The 17,714-nt window shown below is 36.7% G+C and overlaps 2 protein-coding genes across 4 annotated transcripts in view; both read left to right on the forward strand.

Annotated features, from left to right (window-relative positions):
* The window catches only part of LOC136028860 (iron-sulfur cluster co-chaperone protein HscB-like), a 134,355-nt gene extending 117,119 nt beyond the window's left edge, over positions 1-17,236 (forward strand). For all 3 annotated transcript variants that reach the window (XM_065706799.1, XM_065706801.1, XM_065706800.1), the window contains exon 4: positions 16,979-17,236. In XM_065706799.1, coding sequence (XP_065562871.1) covers positions 16,979-17,111 — 133 coding nt within the window. In that variant the 3' untranslated portion in view covers positions 17,112-17,236. The remainder of the gene's footprint in view (positions 1-16,978) is intronic.
* Positions 16,979-17,714, forward strand: part of LOC136028859 (uncharacterized) — a 113,447-nt gene continuing 112,711 nt past the window's right edge. The window contains exon 1 of the mRNA XM_065706797.1: positions 16,979-17,111. The gene's annotated coding sequence lies outside the window, so the exon portion shown is untranslated. The remainder of the gene's footprint in view (positions 17,112-17,714) is intronic.

The raw sequence follows: 17,714 nt of genomic DNA on the forward strand, positions 1-17,714 counted from the left end.
TATATATATATATATATATATATATATATATATATATATATATATATATATATATATATATGTATATATATATTAAAAAAACGGTTTTGTCAAAACCGAATAGTGAATACGTTTGTGTATATTTTTTTCTAAAACTAGCCTATGCTCTCCCTACTAACCTGAACTACGTTATGATCACAAAATAATTGTTTACAAACAAAACAATATCCATACTTTCAAACAAATTCAGGTTGAACCTAAATAAATTGTCTAGTTTGACTTGTCAAGTTTTCAGGAGGATAAAGCCTATACTTGTAGAATATTGAATAATCTGCCACGTCAAACAGCTTTTATAGTGAGACTATCACCCGAAAAGAATTGCAAACCTCCCAGTTTGACTCAATGTGTTAAGGCAGTAGTCTCACTCATAAAGCTTTAAATCTTAATAGAGGCTTCTAAAAACTCTGGTCAGAATGCTTTGCTCTTAGGAATCCTTTTTTTTTGTAAATATTTAGAAATTCAGACTTATTATTGAGGACTTCGTTTATTACCGTGTCCTTCTTTCTGATGGTTATGGTTCAACATCTGATGGCTGTAGTTCAAATTGCGTGGCTCTTACTGGCTTTGTAATTCTACGTCACCATGTCTGTTTGAAGCAATTTTATTGTATTACCCCAAGATACTCTACTAGATTCCATCCTTTTCTCGGTCATGATTGACAACCTGGCTAAGGAATTTCCTGAGAGGTGGAAAATAGTAGACGACATCACGGTCGTTGAGACTTTCTATAGAAATTCAATCAGCGACCGTATAAAGATTCTCAAAGACGTTGCACAGGATGCTTCGAACTTGGACGTGAGATCATACCCTTCTTAATCCCCGATAATACTAATTTGTTTTCTTAAATCTTCGCTCTGTTTTCTTAATCTTACCCCTTCCGAAATTTCCGAGTTTAAATTACTCGATGTCACAATTTCTTCTAATCTAAAGTTCTTAGAGTTACTCCAATCGTTATAACAGAAGCTAGAGCAATCTATTAAAAAAATAATTGATATAATTTTCTACATTGTGAAGCCTATATTTGGGATAGCTGCATTAAGTATAAACAATGAAATGGAGTGATGAAAAATGCCTTATATTCTCTTATATTCCTTATAATCTTATATTCTCAACCATGTAGTCTCAAACAAATCATTAATGTTTTTCAGGGGGTACGCTATTTCGTTAAGTTTTCGAATGGAAATGTGTATTATGTGTTTTCGACGTGTAACACTTTCTTTGCATTAGAAAATATGATAATTTAAGGATCAGGAAAGCGAACAACAAATTTTTGTGTTTTCAAAAGTTAGCCTTATATAAATATTGCCTTAAATAAATGGCGTTAAATTATGCCCTAAATAAATCAGCCTTAAAATAAATAATGAAAGCAGATATCTGTTAATACATTAATGACAAACTAATGAAAAACATAATTTGTATCAATATTTTGAATGAGAAACGCCCAGGAATTCGAGCAGTTATTGGATTTTTTTGGGAGGAAGGGGTCAGGGCAAGGCCCCTACAATTTGTGCATGCCGGCATTTAGTAATGGCTTTCTGGAAGCTCCAGGAGGTTCTCCAGCTTGGAGTATGTGGCTTTCCCTAAAAAACTGCATATGTGAAAGCCTTCAGCTAAATTTAGTCACCATTGAGACATACAGGGTGTATATATGACCAATGCGACACGCGTCTTATAAAATGTTAAGTTAAACAGGCCCCCCCTTCCAATTTTATGAAGTTGCTCGATTCCAGACGTAACATTCTTGGTGTCAAATAATTATATATGAAATTCATGCATAATGGTGTCAGTATTATTTGTCTTTTGATAAATTTGAATGTAAAGGTGATTGGCAGAAGCTCTGATGGTTTGGAGGCTAGTTTTCTTTTTCGTCGTTTTATGTAGCTGCTCTGTCATTTTTGCATGACTTGTCAGGAATAGGAAGGATCTGAATCTCAAATTTACTTTGAGAGGCATTCGACAGACCGGTCAGATGCGCTGATAAACAGAGGAGAGATCAATTGGAAGAAAAGAGCACATATCTTATAACTTTGGTCAATAGAGTTTGTATCAACTTATCTGCAATAATTTCTGTCCACAATTAACTTACGATACAGATACAGCAATAGAGCTGCACCAAAAATATGTCCTCTGCTTAAGTGAAATCAAGGGCCGAGTCATGACGTAGGCAACAATTCTCCTAAACTAATGAATCAAATAAATACTAGTGACAACATCGACAAGGAAAAACAGCTTGGTGGTTTCTAATGCGGAAAAGACTAAAACCAGAACTACTATATTACCGATTGCAAATCGCTGCAGCACCAAGTCACCTGATGCCAACAAAGCTACGCACACTTCTCCTCCAATCCCAATCTATTCCAACCCTCCCTGTTTACACCCTCCCAGGAAGGTCTCATTTCCCTCAAATCTTCCCTTGCGACTTCTTCCCATCCTAACCGAGGATGACCTGTTTTCCATTTAGCCCTAGACGGGTGGCCGAAAGAGACAATCTTTGGCAATCTTTCGTCCTTCATCCGCAGAATGTGCCCTAGCCACCTCAACCTTTCTCTCATTATAGCCCTAAAAAGTGGGATTGAACCACACTTTTCGTACAGCTTACTGTTTGAAATACGGTCAGTTAGTTGGATACCCAATACAAGGCAATTTCTCTTGAAAACATCTAGCAAATCGTACTCCGTTTTTCAGAGCTCCCATGCTTCAGAACCATATGTGACTACTTTCACCACTGTAGCGAACCAATGTTCTAATCTTAGTTCGCAGACTTATCTTCCTGTTTTTCAAAAGTTTTTTTTTTCAAATGAACACTTCTAACAAAAAACATTCACCGCTTAAAGGAACATACAGAATTGTACAGGCAAGCAATTGTTTGTCTTAATAGTCGTGGAAAACAGAAGGTTTTTTTCTGCAAGAATCAATGGGGGTCACCCCCTGCATTTTCATCTGATAAATATGTTAATTATTATTACAGATGATACCTGTGTCGTGTATTGTGGATTACCATTGCTCATACTTTCAGTGAAGGCACATTGGAGCACCTGATACGTGTCGTGTCATTTTTTTTGGTGTTTTCGTATATTCTATTCTTGGTATGGTGGTTATGAGTACTTCAACAAGGTTTCCTTCGCAAGAATAGGCCTACTGAGTTAATGACAGCGAGCAGAAGGGGTGGCTGTTTTGGGATCAATATTGTGAACGATCAGTTAATGGACTTACAAGAGAGATAAGAGGTCCCGTCCCTAGAAAACTCGTGTTCTATCTGCGGAAATAAACTTTCAGACAGTAGCTGGTATTGATCCTATCTAGGAATCAGGTGCTTTGTCCTCACGGGATCCTCCGATGGAACATTGCAATCAACAAGTGGCAGATATGTACGTCTTTCTTCCCCTTTTTCACCCCCTTGACGACGATCCTCTTGCATCTGTAAATACTCAAGTTAATATTTTATTGTAATGCTTTTGAATAATTTGCACCACACTGGAAGCGATACCCTTGACAGCTATAGTGGCTTTATTTAAAGTAAGGAAAACAGAGAATTTAGTCTAACCTCCCTATCATCCCAAGAAGCATAGGCAACACAATATATAGATCCAAGACTTTTTAAATGCGTGTACCGAATTAGAGAATGCTTCCTTTCTCAAGTTTAAAAGAAATAGATCTTATTTTAAGACAACAGATTCGGTCTCATCCTCTAAAGAAGGATTTTCAACTTCTGCGCGCAATCTGTATTGCATTACCTGAAATTTAAGATATAATAGTCGCTATGTAATTTTTCTTTTTTTTTCTGCGCAATAGGGCCAATTACGGAAAATTGCAACATTGATGAGGTTCGAATACAGATATTTTACTTGAAGACTACGAGTATCCTCACCAGTGACACCATTGACCACCAACTGACTGGAAACCTGCATCAGGTGTATTTGTACCTTATCTGATGATTTGATAACAGCAGTCTATAGGGACATGCGTAGGAGGTGGAGGCCATGGGGCCTGGACTCCATTGACATCCTAAATTTTCCAGAATTTCTGGGCGCTTCTTATTCAAATTGTAAGATTTGTTTCTTATCATTGCCTCCCCCTACCGAAAACAAAATTCTGCGCACATGCCTGCCTTTCTAAGACCCAAGAAAGCACAGCAGAATGGAAAGAGATGGGAAGCCTGTTCTCAATGCACTTTCTTGTGTTAAAGTAATTTTCTATTTGAAGTCCAAATGAAATGCAAAATAAAATTTGCTTCGTGCTAATGCATAAAAGCTAAAATGCACTATCATTTGCAAAAATTTAGTGAATATGTCTGTTTATACGGTTTTGTCTGACTTTATACTCACAACCATCTAACAATTAACTATAAAAAATATTTACAATTAACCTCCCCCACCCTCTACTAAGCCTTCTAAGGAGCATTTATCTTCTAAATGTACCATTGAGATATTTATACATATTTTTTGAGATCTAAATTATGTCATTAATTAAATTCTCCGAATATATTTTTCTATCCTTTTATATTCTTTTCTCACGATTTTGAAGCCCTCTCGAGGCGCTCAAGTTTTATTTTCGTGACTTATAAATGTTATGTTTCAGATAGGAAAACCTTTGATTTGAAAGCTTGTATGTAATTTGTAGTGAGGAGAGAAATGAATCTTTATTTAATTTAATCATGGTAAGTCATCATTAAGTTGCCCTGCGCTGTTATTTGTTGCTGGATTTCGTGATTCTAGGGGATATTCCGAGTGTTTTGTTGATTCCTGGTTATTTTTGGTTGTTGGTTGTGCTAAGTTATAGTCGTTTTGCTGAAATTTATACCACAAACCTGACATGTCTCATGACATTTCAGTGCTAATTTCAAGCAGCTGCCTGTTTAAATTTTTGGAAATGCCTCTCCTTATTGAAAGGTGCCCATCACACATTTAAAAAACAGCCAAAGTTTTGTTTCGTCGGGATAAATAGTATAAAATTACAACAAATAAAATATTTGTTGTAAACAAAAACAAAAAAAGAATTTTTTTTTTTTTTTTTTTTTGTGTGTGTGTTTGTGCTGTAGCATTGGTGATTTCTCTTTTCATAATATATATATATATATATATATATATATATATATATATATATATATATATATATATATATATATATATATTTATATATACTAGCTGTCGAGGTGGCGCTTCGCACCACCCCGACACCTAGTTGGTGGGGGCGCTTCGCCCTCCAAGCCCCTCCGCGCGTAAGTCGTTACGCGCCATTGTAGTTGTGTCCCTGTGTCCCACCTGTGAATATAGATAGATATATATATGTTTTTAACTACGTAAAACTTGCAAATATACAACGTTCTTCGCTGTCCCATTCTCTGTGCATATAAATAGATTGTCAGGTTTACTGACTCTTGAACATGCAACATATAATTGTCCATGGGAAAAACAATCCATATTCAGATCTATACCTCATTATTCTAATGATTGCCCTTGAGCTTTGCTGATGGTGATTGCTAATCGAACATTCCCTGCGTCCCGGTTGTCATTTATATATCCCCCCTGTCCCCCCGGCGTCCCCGTTGTAATTTTGTCCCTGTGTCCCGGTCGTCATTTATATTCCCTGTGTCCCAGTCGTTATTTGTGTCCCGGTGTCCCAGTCTGTAATTTCTCTTTGAGTGTCCCGGTCGTCATTTGTGTCCCGGTGTCCCGGTCTGTAATTTCATCAGTCGACAAACATGACATGAGTCGACAAACAACTTCATGACGGCATAATGCTCAATCCTGATAATGACGTGAGTGGACAAACATGCATGACGTCAGTCAACACACAACACACAAACAACTTATTTTTATGTATATACTAGCTGTTGGGGTGGCGCGAAGCGCTATTATTCCCTGTGTAATTTTCCTGTATTTTTCCTGTATAATTTATGTTCCCTGTGTCCCGGTCGTCATTTTGTTCCCGGTGTCCCGGTCTGTAATTTCGTCAGTCGACAAACATGACATGAGTCGACAAACAACTTCATGACGGCATAATGCTCAATCCTTATAATGACGTCAATCGACAAACATGCATGACGTCAGTCAACACAGAAACAACTTATTTTTATGTATATACTAGCTGTAGTTACGCGCCATTGTAGTTGTGTCCCTGTGTCCCACCTGTGAACAAAGATATGTATATATGTGTATATATATATGTATATATATATATATATATATATATATATATGTATATATGTGTATATATGTATATGTTTTTAACTACGTAAAACTTGCGAATATACAACATTCTTCGCTGGCCCATTGTCTGTGCATATAAATAGATTGTCAGGTTTACCGACTCCTGAACATGCAACATATAATTGTCCATGGGAAAAACAATCCGTATTCAGAACTATACCTCATTATTCTAATGATTGCCCTTGAGCTTTGTTGATGGTGATTACTAATCGAAAATTCCCTGTGTCCCGGTCGTCATTTATATATCCCCCCTGTGCCCCCCGGCGTCAGCGTTGTAGTTTTGTCCCTGTGTCCCGGTCTTCATTTATATTCCCTGTGTCCCGGTCGTTATTTGTGTCCTGGTGTCCCAATCTGTAATTTCTCTTTGAGTGTCCCGGTCGTCATTTATATTCCCTGTGTCCCGGTGTCCCGGTCGTCGTTTGTGTCCCGGTGTCCCGGTCTGTGATTTCGTCAGTCGACAAACATGACGTCAGTCAACAGACAAACAAACATTTTTATGTATGGATGTATATGTGGGTGTATATGTGTATATATGTGTATGTGTATGTATATATATATATATATGTATGTATGTATATATATATATATATGTATATTACATCTATACATATTTTAAAGTTTTCACAAGAGCTACGGCCTATTATACAAAGGGCAAGGTTGCTGGATTCAGTCCTACTATTACCGAAATACAGAGTATCATGGAGATCCCCACTCACCATGGAACTGATGCTACATCTCCTCCAGTCAACCAAGAATGTTGTTGCGAACAGTTCTTCAAAACTTTCAGGAAGAAGTGTGAACAGTTAATTCACAACAAAGGAATAAGAAGTATTATTATTGAAAGTAGTGACGATTGGGCTAAAATACCACCGTCTTTTATTAAGGCAGTCGAGAAGTCCAAAATAACAGTTAATTCACAACAAAGGAATAAGAAGTACTATTATTGAAAGTAGTGACGATTGGGCTAAAATACCACCGTCTTTTTTTAAGGCAGTCGAGAAGTCCAAAATCCTGGGCCTCGACTGCGAGTGGGTGCCCTAAAATAAAGAAGTTCTGGAGAATGTCTTTTAGTCCGACTCTGCAAAGTTAACGAAATTCTGCCGAAAATTACAAATATGTTAGAAAACGTAAATATAATCAAAGTCGGAGTTGCAAGAACAAGTTCTGGTTACCGAGCTGGCTACGCCAAACTGACTTGAACTCGAATCCTTCGAATTTGAAAGAGAGCATCAAAGCCAATGTGCTACGGTAACTACTCATATGTATTGTATTATCGAATATATGATTAATATAGAGTGATAGAGAAAATGTAATGTGTCTTCTGTCTATCTATCTGTCTATATTATTATTATTTATTTATATATATATATGTATGTATGTATGTATATATATGTGTGTATGTATATATATGTATGTATATGTATATATATGTATGTGTGTATATATATATATATATGTATATGTATATGTATATGTGTGTATATATATATATATGTACAAGCTGTTGGGGTGGCGCAAAGCGCCACCCCAACACCTAGTTGGTGGGGGCGCTTCGCGCCCCCCCAAGCCCCCCGCGCGCGTAAGTCGTTACGCGCCATATTAGTTACGTGCCATTGTAGTTGTGTCCCTGTGTACCACCTATGAATATAGATAGATTTATATATGTGTTTTGAACTACGTAAAACTTGCGAATATACAACATTCTTGGCTTTCCCATTGTCTGTGCATATACAAAGCCTTATGTACTAATAACGACGTCATATACAAACGCTCTTTCTACAAACAAACAAACATGCATACACACAACTCGTGTTTATATAGATAGATAGATAGATAGATAGATGCAATACAAATCAACTGCGTAAAACTTGCGAATATACAACATTCTTCGCTGTCCAATTGTCGCTGCATATAAATAGATTGTCAGGTTTACCGACCCTCGAACATGCAACGTACAATTGTCCATGGGAAAAACAATCAGTATTAACATCTATACCACATTTTTCTAATGATTGACCTTGAGCTTTGTTGATGGTGATTGCAAATGCTAATCGAATTGGGAATTGCAATCTTTTAAACTGAAAAGGCAGATCCGTTGGAATCATAGGAATGCGAGAAATTACCCCCCGCGCGCGTAAGTCGTTACGTGCCATATTAGTTACGCGCCATTGTAGTTGTGTCCCTGTGTCCCACCTGTGAATATAGATAAAAGAGAAAAAATTTCTCTTTTCGTTATAGATATACATGTTTTTAACTACGTAAAACTTGCGAATATACACCATTCTTCGATGTCCCATTGTCTGTGCATATAAATAGATTGTCAGGTTTACCGACTCTTGAACATGCAACATAAAATTGTCCATGGGAAAAACAATCCGTATTCAGATCTATACCTCATTGTTCTAATGATTGCCCTTGAGCTTTGTTGATGGTGATTGCTAATTGAACATTCCATGTGTCCCGGTCGTTATTTATATTCCCAGTATCCCGGTCGTCATTTGTGTCCTAGTGTCCCAATCAGTAATTTTTCTTTGAGCGTCCCGTTCGTCATTTATATGTCCCGGTCGTCATTTGTGCCCCGATGTTACGGTCTGTAATTTATTTTTGAGTGTCCCGGTCGTCATTTATATCTCCCGGTCGTTATTTGTATCTCAGTGCCCGTCTGTAATTTCTCTTTGAGTGTCCCGGTCGTCATTTATATTCCCTGTGTCCCGGCTTTTAGTTTTCTTTTTCTCCTTTATTTTTCAGTTTTTTTGTTGTTTTTTTAGTTTTTTTTCTTTTTCAGTTTTTAATTTTTTTTTTAGTTTTTTTATTAGTTTTTAGTTTGTTTTTTCTTTTTAGTTTTTTTGTAGTTTTTACCTTTTTTTTAGTTTTTTTTTCTTTTTTAGTTTTTATTTTTTAACTTTTTTTGTTTTTTTAGTTTTTTAGCTTTTTTAGTTTTTTTAGTATTTTCATTTTAGTTTTTTTGTAGTTTTTACCTTTTTTAGTTTTAGTTTTTTAGTTTTCTTCTTCTTTTGTATTAATGCTAAAGCCAAGGTTCAAACTTGGAGCCTCTCGGACCTAGAACCTGAAACATAACGCTTTACCTACTCAGCTACTTCGGCTTGAATACATTCGTTTTGAGCAGCTTCCTCGGGTGTTGCCATTGTAGGTTCTTCGGTCATTTTACAATTTGAAATTTCTCTTTCAACGATCTTCTTACAATTAAAAATTTGTCTTTGAACGATATTCTTAAATACCTGTGTCCTAGTCGTCATTTATATTCCCTGTGTCCCGGTCGTCATTTGTGCCCCGGTATCCTTGTCTGTAATTTCTCTTTGAGTGTCCCTGTCGTCTTTTATATTCCCTCTGTCCCGGTCGTCATTTTTGTCCCGGTCTGTAATTTCTCTTTGAGTGTTTTTTCTTTTTAGTTTTTTTTTTTCACTCTCTCTTTTAGCAGCAAGTCTGGTTTCGCGTTGCTGTTGTGATTCCTCGGCATGCTTTCTTTTCTTACTTTCTCTGTCAGCAGCAAGTTTTTTTGGCATAGACTCTTTGAGCAGCTTCCTCGGCTGTTGACATTGTAGGTTCTTCAGTCATTTTACAATTAAACATTTTTCCGTGAACGAATGTCTTAAATACCTTTAACGACTTTGCAGTATTAGCAGAGTTTTTAACTAGTTTTCTTATTCATTTAAATTGTCAAAGGTGTTTTTCTATAGGGTGTCGGCTTGTGAGATGCTTCAAACAGGCTAAATTGGCTACTTAGGTCTACTTTTGCAGTATTAGCAGAGTTTTTAACTAGTTTTCTTATTCATTTAAATTGTCAAAGGTGTTTTCTATAGGGTGATGGCTTGTGAGATGTTTCAAACAGGCTAAATTGGATACTTAGGTCTACTTTTGCAGTATTAGCAGAGTCTCTAATAAGTTTTCTTCTTCATTTAAATTCTCAAAGGTGTTTTCTATAGGGTGTTGGCTTGTGAGATGTTTCAAACAGGCTAAATTGGCTACTTAGGTCTACTTTTGCAGTATCAGCAGAATTTCTAATAAGTTTTCTTATTCATTTAAATTATCAAAGGTGTTTTTTATAAGGTGTTGGCTTGTGAGATGTTTCAGACAGGCTAAATTGGCTACTTAGGTCTACTTTTGTAGTACCAGCAGAATTTCTAATTCTGCACATACACTTCAAGTAAGAAAAATACTTATCTCTATAGTCAGAATTGCATCCTGAATCCAAAGTTATTGTGCATTTGCATCAGAATGGAAATTAATATTCACCATATACAGACCTAGCCTATACCAATTCAGGGTATATATTTGCACGTTAGTGAGTATATGTGTATGTATGTGTATGTGTATGTATGTGTATATGTATGTGTGTATGTATATGTATGTATATGTATATGTATATATATATATATATATATATATATGTATATATGTAAGCCCTATAGATAGGTAGAGTAGCTCCATAGGAGGCTTAGGCCAAGTAGGACCTTGTCCCAGTGGGGCCCATAATAGAAACTGGGAAACCCTCCCCTGGGGGTCATAATTTCAGGTGGAGGAGGAAGAAGGCCCCTCAAATGTACACTCAGCAGGGCCAACTGCTGTGTTCACGCGTCAGATGAGTTACAAACCTTCTCCTAGTAATGGGTTAAATTGCATGGTGAAGCAGAACACCATCGTGGGAGGATCCTCTATAGGAGGACAACTGCGGCAGGGCGTAAGATCCAGATTTATGGACAACGGCCTCTGTAAAGGACCTGCAAGACTGGGAAACTTGCGGTCAATTTTTCCCACTTGAGGAGTGGCGCCCCTCGAGGAAATTATAGCCTAGTAAACAACACAGCACTCGTACGGGATTCTGATTATTGGATAATTTTCTGGGCTTGGTTTGTTTTGATGGGCGTTTTCGGGCTGAAAAACCTCTTCCTAGCTAATTTATCTACTATGGGCTGCCTCCCCGTAGTAGCATAATATTTGTAGGCATGAATATATAATGAGTCGGAGGTAATAGGCTTGGGACTGTCTGTGCAGGATTTCGACTCTTGTTGATAGAAGAGCATCGCCAAGTGCTGAAAACCATGTTGTGACCAAGATGGGCCCAGGATTGCACAAAGCCTCCAACTTACTGGAGGTCCCAGGGACTTCTTGCTGTCCGGTTCTAAGCCGGCTTAAGCGCTTCGGTGTAGACTTGAGAAGATATGTTGGTCCCCATCCTGCACTGGTATCCGGGATCACTGCTTTTCTTGAGGCCAAAATAATTTCAAAGATTTAAAGAACATGAAAATTGGAACTTGGAATGTTACGACGTTAAAAAATGACTATCGCATCGACATTTTGACTGACGAATTCAGACGGTTTGAACTGGATTTATTAGGAGTTTCAGAAACTCATATCCCAGGGGTAGGAAGCATGAAATTAGGTGACATAGAATTTGTTTACTCAGGAAGGAAGGATGGGGTACATAGACAGGGAGTAGGGCTCATGATGAATAAGGAAGCTGCTAAGTCTTGTTTAGGCTGGGAAGGTATTAATAATAGAATACTAATTGCTCATTTTATGACTAAAAAGTTTAGGGTATCAGTTATAGTAGTATATGCCCCCATTGAACCAACTGATGGAGATACTAGTGACTCAGATGAATTTTACTTACAGTTACAGGAGCAAATAGACAGGGTACCAGGTAGAAATATGGTGTTTTTGCTAGGAGATTTTAATGCCCAGGTTGGTAGAAATAGGGATAGATGGTATCCTAGCCTAGGTAATTTTGGTGTAGGAAAAGAAAACAGTAATGGCTATAGGCTTTTGCAATTTTGTAGGTATAACAACCTAGTTATAACCAATACGGTGTTTGGTCACAAAATGGCCCATAAGTTGACATGGTATTCACGTGATGGTAAGACAGCAAACCTTATTGATTATGTTATTGTAAACAGAAGACTAGCAGGATCAATACAAGATACTAGGGTGTATAGGAGTGCCGTTATTGATGTTAAAAGTAAAGATCACCATCTAGTAGTGTCTAAGGTTAATTTAAAGCTGAAATTTCGGAAGAGTAACTCCCTCCCGGAAAGTTATGATGTTGGTAGACTTCAGGATGAAAATTTGAGAAAAAAATTCCAGGAACAGTTGAGTACTAAACTTGAGGGTTTAAAATTTGACAATGTGGAAGATGGATGGAATAATTTCAGAAAAACAATTTGTGAAGTTGCTGATGGTGTCCTAGGGAAGAGTGCTAAGACAGCAACTAGGAATATTAGTGAAAAAGCTTTAGGTTTAATAGAGAGTAGAAGGGGTTTGTATAAGAATTATCTGAGCGATAGGTCGTATGAAAACAAAAGGAATGTAAAGAAAGTGGAGAAAGCATTAAAATATGAACTAAGGAGATGTGAAATGGAGGCGATGGATAAAATTGCTGAGGATCTGGAAGATGCGGCTAGACGGCATAATAGTAAAATATTATACTGGCATGTTAATAAATTGAAAGGGAGTAGCCGATCCGGACTAGTCCCAGTTAAAGATAGAAATGGGGTCACAATTAGTGATAAGGAAAAAGTTAAAGAAAGATGGGTGGAACATTTTGAAAATGTGCTAAACCGAGATACAGTTGCAGAAAAAGATATAGATGAAAATGAAAAAGTTTGTGATACCTTGGATGTGAAGGAAGATTTGTTTAGTGAGGAAGAATTAGCGACAGTACTAGAAGGATTAAAAAATAATAAGGCCCCAGGTGCTGATAGTATGATTAATGAGTTCCTTAAATATGGTGGCTCTGAGGTTAGGAATAAGCTACTGAAGATTATGAACATGATTTTTGAAAAAGGGGAAGTACCCAATGATTTTAGGAAAACTTTAATTAAACCACTGTATAAGAAAGGTGACAAGAGTGAATGTCGGAATTATCGAGGCATTAGTCTGGTCTCTGTAGGTAGCAAATTACTGAGTAATATGATACTTTTTAGACTGAGACATGCGGTAGACAAAGTTTTAAGGGAAGAACAATGCGGTTTTAGAAAAGGTAGAGGATGTGTCGACCATGTTTTCACTCTTAGGTTAATAATTGAGAAGTCCCTTCGTTGTCAAACACCTTTGGTCCTTAGTTTTATCGATTATGAGCAAGCTTTCGATTCTGTTGATAGAACAGCGTTAACAAAGGTCTTATCGTTATATGGTATACCAGAAAAATACATTAAAGTGATTTGCGCTATGTACGAGAATAATACTGCTGCGGTTAAGGTAGGAAATGAGGTTAGCAACTGGTTTTGTATTAAATCAGGAGTTAAGCAGGGTTGTGTTCTATCCCCCTTTATATGGATCATTTTGATGGACTTCGTCTTAAGGAGCACAGGAAAGGCAATTGGAGACCATGGAATCAAATGGGGAGGAAGAACGCTCCTGGACTTAGATTATGCTGATGATTTAAGCATATTAGATGAAAGTGTGAGCAAAATGAATGAATTTTTAGAGGTTTTACGAGTTCAGGGTGCTAAAATAGGCTTGAAAATTAATGTTAAGAAGACTAAGTCACTAAGGTTAGGAATAAGTGAAGATGAACAGGTGACCTTAGGTAACGAAAAGATTGATCAGGTTGGGAGCTTCAGTTACCTTGGTAGTATTATTAGTAAAGATGGTGGGAGCAGTGAAGATGTTAAAAGTAGAATAGCTAAAGCTCAGGGTGTTTTTTCACAGTTAAAAAAAAGTTTGGAAGAATAGAAAGATAAGTCTACAAACCAAGATTAGAATATTGGAAGCTACAGTGATGACAGTGGTCAAATATGGCTCTGAAGCATGGACACTCCGAAAAGCAGATGAAAATTTACTAGATGTTTTCCAGAGAAATTGCCTACGGATTGTTCTGGGTACCCGGCTGACTGACCGTATTTCAAACAGTAGGTTGTACGAAAAGTGTGGTTCAATCCCGCTTTCTGGGGCTATAATGAAAGAAAGGTTGAGATGGCTAGGCCACGTTCTACGGATGAAGGATGACAGATTACCGAAGATTGTCCTTTTTGGCCAACCGTCTGGGGCTACACGGAAAGCAGGTCGTCCTTGTCTGGGTTGGGAGGATGTCATAAATAAGGATTTAAAGGAAATGGGAACTTCCTGGGAGGGTGTAAAGAGGGAGGCTTTAAATAGATTAGGTTGGAGGAGGAGCGTGCGTAGCTGTGTTGGCCTCAGGCGGCTTTGTGCTGCAGTGAGTTATTAGTAGTAGTAGTAGTAGTAGTAAACTTGGTGTCTTGGTTACAAAAGGAATAAAAGGCTTTTTACTTAATGGAAGATTCGTGGTGCCAGCCAAATGCTGATGTGCAATGATACAGTATATGCCGCCAGGGTCGTTACTAGCCAAAATATTTGGGGGAGAGCAAAAGATTCTGCCGACTGGCTGGTCATTTTTACCGACTATTTTTGTCAAAAACTAGCATAATGATTGTTTTGAATGCAATATTTAAAATCACTGCACGAGCCGGTAAAACCACTGCATTTACCAATCGATATTCAGATTTCGATACATATCAAGTCACTATTTTAATTCTGTTTGTTTAATCAAATGGAAAATTGTGGCACCATATGTAAAATCACGACAGAAATCGGTAAAACTGCTGCGTTTACCGACCTAGTTTGAAATTTCTGTAGATGACATGTCAGTATTTTCGCGGTTTTTGTTGAACTGAACAAAGAGTTTCAGCGGCGTCGGAAAAATCGTAGCGCGAAGAGCTACAATTTTACCAACTTCCTTTTTTTACCGAGTGACCAAAAACAATGGGGGCTGGCGTCCCCCTTCACTCCCCCATACGTGACGGTCCTGTGTGACGCTGCTATAACACTATTGTCTTATAAATTATTATTTTGTTACTACTGGAAGTTTCTTACAGGAGCGTAAAAATGATATTCTTGTCATTAATTCTACTGGGGATGTGCTCCATGTGTCGAGCGAAGGCAGAACGAAGCTCTGTGATAATCGTTAATCTTGTAGTGATAAAATGAACTAGGGAATAAAGGCGAGGCTTAGCTTGGACTGCGAGTGCGAGTGCAGTAAGCGGAGTAATTTGTTTTGTCTGACAATTTATTGTTGCTGATTTGGCATTCCCTCTCTCACTTACGTTAGAAAGATGCCTTTTTTCGATAAGAGGAAGTATGATATTTTATGTTCTCTTTAAAAAGGATTCTAAAAGACTCTTCTATCGCGTCATTGAATCTCATGAATAGATTCTAATTTATTGTTGTGATTTCTAACGAAAGACCAGAATTGCAAAACCGGACGAACAGTCTGAATATCGTTAGACCGACTGAGAATAAACAGACTCGGAATCGGTTCGAAGTACGAGTGTGAAAATTCAAAAAGTGGCATTTAAGTGAGAAAACAGGATAACGGCTATAGTGAACGATAGTAAAAGTATAAGTATGACAGATTTTTCTGTTACATTGGACGGTATGTTTCTTCTATATGCGAAAGAGAAGCAATGTATGTGTCTGCTTACGTGCTTTGCACTCCGCTAACTGAAGCTCAATTTTTTCTAAAATAATCATTTTGGAGTCAGGATAATCTTAGGATTGTTGTTGACTTTGTTTTCCTGCTTCCACTACCCTATGGCCGCAATAACCTAATAATCCACGTTTAGTTTATATTAAGATATATTTTGATTTAAGGACTATGGTTGTTTTGGGATTGAAAATATACCTTGCCCCACGTAACGAAGTCTGTCGTTGCAGCCCGAAGGCTCCGAAGTGTTTCTATCGGCCTCTCTTGGGTCCCTCTACGTTCAGCCCATTGTGTACTTTTAAACATTACAGATTTCCAGAATCGCGATGATCACTTGTTTGAAATTCAACCTTGCCCCTATTCCCCAAGAGCCTCTGGTGCCCTAGGTATGACCACTCTTAGCTTTTGCTGAGATATAACACCGCATGTTTTGGAGTAATGCTGATCTCAGGTTTATTAATATATTTAGTCATTAATTTTTTTAAATATTGAGAGGCTCCGACCTGTGTTCATTTGTCGAAAATGGGTCTATAAGCATTATAAGGTGCTAAGCTATGCTTTTGTTTTAACCAGGCCAGAATCCCGTAGAAAGCAAATAATTTTTTGTCCATGTTTCTTCTACTATTGTACACAATTTCTTTATGGCAACCGACAATTCAAAATGAAACATCCTGTTTGATATTTAATAGGGGCTTTTGATGTCTATATTTTGACTGATACATGATAGCTCCTAGCCCTAATTGGTTAACTTTACTTTTAATCTTTATTTAGATTCGAATGTGAAATCGTATATCGGCAATCCTATATAATCCTCTACTGTGGTTTTGTAATAGAATTCTCTACTAATGTGAATGGAACAAATAATTTAAAACTTACATATTAAAGTGCTAATACAGCAACTTTATTACTAAGAAAGTATTAAAGAAAGAAACTGTTTTCATCTATATATATATATATATATATATATATATATATATATATATATATATATATATATATATATATATATATATATATATATATATATATATATATATATATATATATATATATATATATATATATATATATATATATATATATATATATATATATATATATATATATATATATATATATATATATATATATATATATATATATATATATATATATATATATACACCCCCTACGCACCCAAACAGCGTTCGTGTCCCTGCGTCTTATGCCAGTTATTACCTATTTTAGCAGACTAACAGGATTTTGATTCTAAACCTTTCATTTTTTTCAGGGAGATAAACGATGCTTTCGACAGAAAAGATTATGCTAGAGCACGTCAAGCAGTTGGAAAATTGAAGTTTTATGCCAATGTAGCAGAAAAAGTGAAAAGCATAGAAGGTGATCTTGGTATAACCCACGATTAAGTAAGTTAATCTTTGTATAATCTACGATGAAGCTGGCTAATCTTGGTTCTGTACCTGAATTTTAAATTAAGGCTTACGAGGTCGGTTTTGTCTGAATCTGTTATTGAATAAATATTTTTAAAGAATTTTTCTTGTGTTCTAAACTTTATTGCTCAATTGACACATGGTTATTATAGGCTATAGCCTATAACTAACCAAAGAGTCTGTTGGACATCAGGCATAAAATACCGCAGCGTATAATCTTTTCTGAGGGCCAGGGAAAAGGGACTGTGCCCCGTTCGCGAAAAACAAACAATTTTAAGTCCCCCCTAAAAATACAAAAACAAATTTGATCTCATGCCGTGAGACAAAACAGTGTATATTAAACTATCAATAACATTCATTAATTTGTAGTAAAAACTACTTTCTATATTCAGGCTTTTTAAACTATACGCAATAATAGCCCTGGTTCTTGTGTGAAAAAAAAAACAAAGGAAAAAAAATAATATTGCTCCCTCTCATTATCGGAAACCCACTGATTATGTAAAATGTAGAAAATCTTCTGAGAATATGCTTGCGTTTAGGCTTAGCTACATGCTGCATTACGCAGACGTCATATGAGTT

This window comes from Artemia franciscana, chromosome 7, assembly GCF_032884065.1.
Source record: "Artemia franciscana chromosome 7, ASM3288406v1, whole genome shotgun sequence".
NCBI lineage: Eukaryota > Metazoa > Arthropoda > Branchiopoda > Anostraca > Artemiidae > Artemia > Artemia franciscana.